Source organism: Rutidosis leptorrhynchoides, unplaced genomic scaffold, assembly GCF_046630445.1.
Source record: "Rutidosis leptorrhynchoides isolate AG116_Rl617_1_P2 unplaced genomic scaffold, CSIRO_AGI_Rlap_v1 contig253, whole genome shotgun sequence".
Classification (NCBI taxonomy): Eukaryota; Viridiplantae; Streptophyta; class Magnoliopsida; order Asterales; family Asteraceae; genus Rutidosis; species Rutidosis leptorrhynchoides.
The window spans coordinates 16471-24751 of NW_027266501.1; the positions used below are offsets into that span (position 1 = coordinate 16471).

General features: G+C 36.7%; 2 protein-coding genes across 2 annotated transcripts; one reads left to right on the forward strand and one right to left on the reverse strand.

The window, feature by feature from the left end:
* Positions 1-450: 450 nt before the first annotated feature.
* On the forward strand, positions 451-1712 carry LOC139882280 (transcription factor bHLH93-like). The gene is made up of 4 exons (XM_071866638.1): positions 451-1032; positions 1127-1291; positions 1377-1544; positions 1626-1712. The coding sequence occupies exons 1-4, from the start codon at positions 451-453 to the stop codon at positions 1710-1712; spliced, it is 1002 nt and encodes a 333-aa protein (XP_071722739.1).
* A 3522-nt stretch (positions 1713-5234) lies between these two features.
* Positions 5235-7772, reverse strand: LOC139882288 (glutamyl-tRNA reductase 1, chloroplastic-like). Its single transcript, XM_071866645.1, is given in 6 exon segments — positions 5235-5434; positions 5437-5673; positions 5676-5868; positions 5870-6359; positions 6541-6784; positions 7535-7772. Coding segments are annotated over 6 exon segments (1602 nt in total).
* Positions 7773-8281: the final 509 nt, after the last annotated feature.

An 8281-nucleotide genomic window follows, 5' to 3' on the forward strand; every position in this document is an offset into this window, starting at 1 on the left:
AAGAACCTGACACGGTCTATGATACTAGCTGCCATGTCTTTTTTCGGTTAAGACAGAATATGTGGGTTAAACTATAGCAATGATAAATAAATTCACCTTAAATTAAATTTATCGAATTTATTAGGCCAATTGTAAGAGATTTGTGTCAAACCGTTTCCAATTTTATATTTTTTTTGCCTGATGAATTCGGTATTCTCGGAAAAAAAATTAAAAGTTTTTTTTTATTAGATTTAGAGATTTCGGTGAAAAAGACATGTATGATGTAATTCAGAAGAAAAACCAAAAGACCCTGAAAACAAGAGTTAAACAGAAAAACAAAACAGATTCCCTTTCAGATAAAGAAATTCTCATTTCTTCTATAAAAAATCTGTTTATTCGTTATCAAGGCATTTGCCTATTAAGTATTTGACAAAATTCCCCACAGAGAGAGAGAGAGAGAGAGAAAAGAAAATGGAGTTGAGTGAACATGGCTTGTTAGAGGACTTGTTAGCTCCTAGAAGAGACATTTGGGAGAACTCTGTCCCTGAAAATCTCTTCTCTAACAATGGTTATTCTATTTTTGATTGTTTAGATGATAGTTACACATCAACTGTTTGTGGAAACGCCTTTTACCCTGATGAGTTCATCTCTAACCCTCTTCAACACCAGGATTTCAACATTTTCAGTAGTAATGAAGTCTACTGCCAACCATTTGCTGATGACTTCTTTCCACCGTTGATTAATGATTTAGCCTATGGAACGCCTCCGTTTCCGGTAAACGAAGAGTTTACGGGGTTTATCGCTGATGATTTTCACAATTTCGAGAAGCTAGCTGAAGCTAATTGCAAAGAAGAACCGATCAATGGATCACCTGAAGCTTCAATTATGCCAACATTCAACATGGGGAGTACGAATTGTGCTGAAAGGAAAAATACTAAAAGTAAGAAATTGCAAGGGCAGCCTTCAAAGAATCTAATGGCCGAAAGAAGGAGAAGGAAGCGTTTGAATGACCGCCTTACCATGCTAAGATCTATCGTTCCCAAGATTAGCAAGGTAATACTCAGAATATTGACATTCTAATATATTCAATTTCATGTTTACTAAATTCACATCCTTATTGTGTTGATGATTATTCGTTAATGTATAGATGGACAGGACATCTATACTTGGAGATACAATTGATTACATGAAAGAGCTTTTAGATAGAATCAACAATCTGCAGCAGGAAATCGAAGCAACTAATTCCGAATTCGACATGGGCATTTTCAATGATGTAAAGCCAAATGAAGCATTAGTCAGGAATGCACCAAAGGTATTTTTATATCATGTATATGGACTCTGTCTCATTTTTAATATATTAGACAATAATCAGCATCTGAACAATTTTTGTTCTACAGTTTGATGTTGAGAGAAGAAATTCCGATACCAGGATCGAGATTTCCTGTCCCGGGAAGCCAGGATTGTTGCTAACCACAGTGAATACGCTAGAGTCATTAGGACTCGATATTCAGCAATGTGTAATTAGTTGTTTCAACGATTTTGCAATGCAAGCTTCTTGCTCGGAGGTACATAATTAATCATTTCTAAACGGAAATTTTGAGGAATTACATTTTTAGCTTGTGTTTTGTTGTTGTGTGTTTATACAGAAAACAGAGCAGAGAACGCTGATGAGTTCGGACGACATAAAGCAAGAATTGTTTACTAATGCTGGATATGGTGGAAGATGTCTGTAGAATTGTGCACTAGAAGATTGTCGACACAAATAGAGTCAATAAATCATAACTTTGGTAGAAGATGTTTTAATAAGTGATTTTATTTTCACAGAGCTATATATATATATATCCATGTAATCCAATTCCATCAGTTCATATATTTGGTGATGATTTTGTCGTTTTTTTAAAGATACTTTGTAGTATATTTCAATCGGTGATGGCTTGTGGCTCTAGAATTTCCTATTCTTGGTTAGTTTGGAAATAAATTGCAGCCAAGTCTTTTATCTTATATACTTCTAATCGAAGTTAAATTATATGTACAACTTTTTAAAGCAGTGTTCTGAGCTGAAATCATGTGCATTAAGCTGTTATACTAATCATTTTTCTTCTTTATTGATACATTCAATCTCAGGATATTTTAGTTCGAATTTAATTATATGATCCACATCATGAAAACTATTATGCCAAAAGGGAAAAGCAAAGGGACACGGAATTTCGAGGCATGTCAATATCACAAAATATGCAAAAAGAAGAGCAAAGAAAAGAATAATTTTGATTACTTTTGTTAATCATGCAATGCTAAATTAAAACACAGTTATATCAGAATGCAAAGGATTGCTTTTCTTAAGCAAGAGGAAGTCATCATCAACGGCGGCAGACAAATTCGATTTAAACGAGTGCAAACTAAGACATTGAAAATGATTTTTCATCCTATAATGATAAACAAGAAAACAACGACGACAATACCCTTTTTCTCCTAGTTGTCCGATTCACTTGGTTCATAGTTGTTGGGTTACGATCTGATTCGAAGGGGAACATATCTAGATAAGAAATGTCTCGATTCTTTTGCTCCAAACTGATCGATAGTCTGTTGTCTGTTGATTGGACGTACTTGCCGGCCTGAACAACATCACCCCCACAAAACGCTAGAACTTGACAATAAAATGCTAGAATTGGACAATAATAGTAGAGATCATCAACACGATCAATCTTGAATCTGCTTATCAGAGGTTCCAATCCAATAGAGTGCCTCTTTGTCCATTGATTTTGCGAGTAAACCCACAACTCGGCACCTTCAAATCCCAAATATTCCTGGCTAACCAATCCAAGCTTATCCTCATAGTCCAATATTAGCACATTGTTCCTGTAAATATCGATATCAGGATGTGGAAACTCAATGATTCTCCATTTCTCTTTTTCAACATCAAACGCACATATTTTATTTTTGGTTGTGATAGAGTGAAGTGAACCACTAGCAGACACTAGAGAAAAACGAGCTACTTCTGAATTTGGTTTGCAATGGCCATGGATGATAATGTTCTTTTTTTGTTTCTTCCAATACTTAAGATCTGAATCATATACCTGGTCAGAAATTAAAAATTGATCGCAAAAGGCCGGAAATACTATTATCGCTTTAAAACGTAGAGGGTTAGATTTCAAAACGTGTATGCCACAAATTCCACGCCACTTGAAAATAGGATTTGGTAGCACCTCGTATTGTTTAGTACAAGGCTGGCATACGATGTACCTTCTTAACCTAGCATTAATATTACGAGAGTACGCACAGAGCAATAATATACCTTGCTTGCTGCATGATGCTACAATTGCTACGCCATCAAACTTAGGTTGTAAGAAATAACGGAGGCGTAGAAATTGTCCATCGTCGTCAGAATCTGGCATTGAAGAGACGAATTCATTTCACGGATTAATAAGAAAAATCCATGCACTTTGGTTCTTTGACGATGAAGATTCAAGAATTTTGATTCGTATGTTAGACTTCTGATTTCTTTTGAAACAAGTCTACACCTTTCTAATGTATCTTGCGGAACTCGTGATAGAATCTCACAGATTATATGAGAAGGAAGACTAGAAGAAGAAGAAGAAGAAGAAGAAGAAGAAGAGGAGGAGTACTCCATTGAAATTGAAGCTAGTGCAAAGATTATTGGAAATCTTGAACATATTTATAGACAAAAACCACATGCACAAGTATTACAAATCTTGGCCATTTGGGAAAAGAAATAATAATATAGAGACTCCTCAATTAATTTAGTTTGATGCTTGATATTGAATGTGGAATATTTGATTGGTCCACGATTACAGGATTTTCCATTTCATCAGAGTTTTTAAGGTTGAGTTAGTATAAATTAATGGTAAATAAATAACCAGAAAAGATTTCAAGTTATTTATTTCGTTTTATCCTAGGACTTTTGCTAGGTATGAAAAAGGCAACAACTTGAATGCGAATCGGCACAGAAGTACCATTCTGAAATGAAGTAGTACTTGACAAAAGACGTTATTAGAGCATCTAGAGTGATAGTCGCAATATAATCTCAATCAATACCACATTAGCGATGTATAATCAAAAAGAGAAAAGAAATTGGACAAAAAAAGAAACTTATGGTTACTTGATCTATTGCATAGTCCCAAATCCCAAATTTATAGGTGTCAATCTTAATTAATTTTTCTAAATTGCTAATTTTTAAATTGATGAATGAGTACTGTGGTCTCATATTTTAATGACAAAATACAGTTGAATCTCTTTAAATTAATATTGTCGGGATCGAAGAAATTTATTATTTTAGCGAGATATTAATTTATCGATATATGATTTCCCTTGAAATTATAAGTCGGGTCCGAGAAAATTTATTATTTAAACGAGGTTATTATTTTATCGAGTATTATTTTATCGAGGTTATACTATATATACTTAAAAAGTTAATTTTGGGATTGGAAGAGAGTCCCTCTTAGGAGCCTTTCACACTTGCTTTATCAAACAAAAAGTCTTTCAGTTTCACAATCATCTAAACGGAGTAGACAGCAAACTTCCAATAATTAATAATTCACTCTATACATGTAGTTGCTAATCTGATGAGAAGACTAGCTTTAAAAGCTATTCCTAATGGCTGAAATTGAAGGAACGAGTTTTTGCCCAAATCTGGACACCTTCATCAATTTCACTTTGTTCAGCTTTGTCTTCAAGTTATAGATTCTCACTTGCTTATTTGGGTTCAAAACTTCACAATGAAACCACTTTGATGATTGAGTAAACAAAGTTCTCAAGACTTTGAGCTAAAGCCGATGTACATGGATTGATTAAAGACAATCCTATGCTAAAATGGATTCTCCATAAATAACGACAGCACAAACTATCCAAAAGTGAACCTCTATACTAAAATGATGAGATAATTAATTACAAGGATTAATAGAAATCCAGTTACAAATATACCTTACAACTTTATAAAGGATTATATTATGACTGAACGAAGCTCCCAACATAATTCCTAATCTATATCCTACAATACAAACCCAAATGGGTACTACTTAAAACTAACACTTTGAACACGCAAGGGAAACCTGTACGGAAATGTGTTACACCCAAATGAGTGAACAAAAATATCCATTTTAGGAAGCTTTTGAGCAGTCCACTAATCACATAGAGATCAAACCACCAATAAATACTCGCAACAAGACGGTGAAGTTTTCGTCTTATTCAAATTTGTGGAAGTAAATCGAGAGTTACCATATGTAGATTCCAATTGGAGCTCATTTCTTGCTTTGCTTGGCTCGGATCTTCTCTTCTAAAACAGCTAATTCTGTTTCAAGACCGAACATTCTGTTAAGAGCATGCATATTCTCAAGGGTTTCACTCAGAGTGCGGCTATCGCTTCCATCGCATCTCAGGTGCTGCATTGGCCCATGAAGGAGCTTATTCATGATTCCACGGCTAAGATCATCGACGGCCTAGTAGTTTTCTTTGGAATATCTTCACCCATCTTTGAAAGACATTTCTCTAGCTCAGCAGCTCTAATTCTCTCTGCATAAGCTCTCAATTTCTTAATGGTGGGAACAGTTTCTAAAGAGTCCCTCCAAGCTTCAAACTGTTTCGATTCCTCGGAAATAATGGCCTGAGCTTCCATAGCTTTTCGAAGTCGATCCTCTTTGTTGGCTGCCACAACTTCTTTGAGGTCATCAACATTGTAACTCGTGCTCCTTCCACGTCTCCAACGCATGACCCTACGTTCCGCGGAACGGAGATGTCGAGGAAGAGTCTTGAACCGCCGACGCTGGGACCCACTGGAGGGAGACCCTTGACGTTTTCCTTAAAAAATAATGGTGTTTCCGATGATGTGCTGGTAAACACCACGTCGGCTTCCGCAGCAGCGTCGAGCATTTCTGCGAACGGGTTTGTAGATGATATCAGCACCGATTATCTCTTCCCGGATGGCGGAAACCCTTTCCTCACTTCTGTTCACAACCACCATTTTCATGCACCCTTTTGCTACCAAGTGTTTTATCACAAGCTTCCCCATCTTGCCAGCTCCAATCACCAACATTCTTGCACTGGCATGTGAAGCTTCCGGAAGCTTCATTAAAGCCAGTTCAACAGCAGCAGAGCTCACAGAAACAGCCCCAGAAGCAATATTTGTCTCGGTTCGGACGCGCTTTCCAACGGTGATTGCATGCTTGAATAGTCCACTAACATTCCTCCCAAATCCAGCCACTCCTTGCCCAACTTTGACGACTTGCTTTACCTGGGCTAGGATTTGGCCTTCTCCAAGGACAAGGGAATCCAAACCAGCTGATACTTCAAAGATATGCTGTGTTGCATCTTTGTTATACAACAAAAATCGATGTTGAGATATCTCTGACACAGGGATTCCCACTTGTCTATGAAGACCAAAAAGAAAAATTAGTAAACAAAACCATAAAATGAAAATTTGAATGCAACATTAGCTGAATAAGAGATAGCAAGAATGAACTTGTAGTTTTTTTTTACTGACGATGGAAATATTAAAAGGTTTTCGATTTCAGCACGACAGGAACAGTGTCAAGATGGAAAAAGAAAAACACCTTTGACATCCACTCAGTTACTTCTTTGACCCCACGATGCTGAGACAAAGCTACTACATAGATTTCCATCCTGTTGCACGTGCTCAGCACAGCAGCCTCTTCAATATGGTTCAAGTTACAAAGTTCACCAATGGCTCTGGACCATTCTGCTTCAGGGATGGCTAGCTTTTCACGCATTTCAACTGGTGCTGTGTGCACACTAAGCCCAATAGCCACAATGCTGCTTCGTTCCTTTGTATAACCTGCAAGAGACAATCGGAAAGGTATTCAAATAAGACAGCAGTAAAGGAAAATGAAATTTTATATTTTGCTACAGCTAAACGACGCCTTTTCTATCCAATTCAACAACCTGAACAATCGAATTGTCACTAAAGCTATGTTCATGATTAATATTTGAAGTTGAACTACAATATTTCCAAGCATTGGAAACTAAATTAAATTGGAAATCAGGGTTGTGGCGAAAAATTGTTGATAAAAAAGACTGAGTAACAGTCTATGAGGCATTAAAATTTGTCCACATCTAAAACTTGAAGGTGTAATCAATGCTAAGGACTCTTGCTAAAAGTACTTTTGACTGTTGATGAAAGGAGCTTTCCCAGTATTCTACGAAGTAGATGTACAAATGAGAGTGATCTTTGACTATTGAAATGAGAGTGATCTTTGACTATTGAGGTTACATATTGATTCTCCTTTAAAGATATAACCTGGGAACACTGGACGGCTAGACTATGAAACTAATATCATCACCACTGACAGTCCTTTGAATCAGTGGGAAGAAACAATAACATTCTATAAAATTTAAACCAATGCAGCCAAATTCACACACTCCCATGCTTCGCATGACATTATGAAGTATTACTAAGTTCAAATTAAGCTTGTATAAGAAACTCCGAATGCTAAAGAAACAAAAAACAGAAAGCAATTGGAATTGGAATTGACACCTGCAATCCTAAAGTCGCGATACAATAAAAATGGGAAATGGATCAACTTACGATCAGCGCCGGTGGTTTTGAGTTGTTCTAGGGCGGACACGCTGGAGGAGGAGGAGGCGGTGGAGTCAGCGGAGACGTCGGACGAAGAAGCGTCACATCTAAGTCGTCTGAGAAGTAGGCTTCGCCGATTGTGCTTGATCTGCTGATTATAGACTCTCAACAATGGCAAAGACGGTGAACTATAATGATTCAAAAACAAAGTCTCCAACTTTGCACCGCCCAAGCTCGACACCGCCATTGTGTTTTCCGATGAGGCGTGTGGTAGTGGTGACTGGTGACTGGTGAATTAGTTAAATTTGTTGGACAGATAGAAGAAAGGGAGAGGCAGAGTACCAGAATATTGTCCTTAGTTGCTTAATGATTGAAACGTTTTGGGTTAAAGTTTTAGAAACTTTAAAGTAGGGGGGTCAATGGACATAAATGGAATATTTTGAGGATTTTATAGATTGAGTTCCTGAAATATGATTGGCTGCTGCATCAGACGTTTTATCCAGGAGATGATGAACTTGGCCCCGCGTCATTTCATCATCAATTGTCATATTCAAAGTGGAAAATCTTTGGGTGTGTGATTCAATTTGGATATGTGATTTAATGGGTAATGCATTTTTTCAATCATTTGAACGGAAAAATTTATATGGTCCGTTTTCTAAAATTTCGTTTGTTGACAGTTGGAATGAAAGATTAGTTCTACACCGATCGGTTGTGAAGATATCCAAAGAGAATAAAAATATATTTTAAAGTATTTTT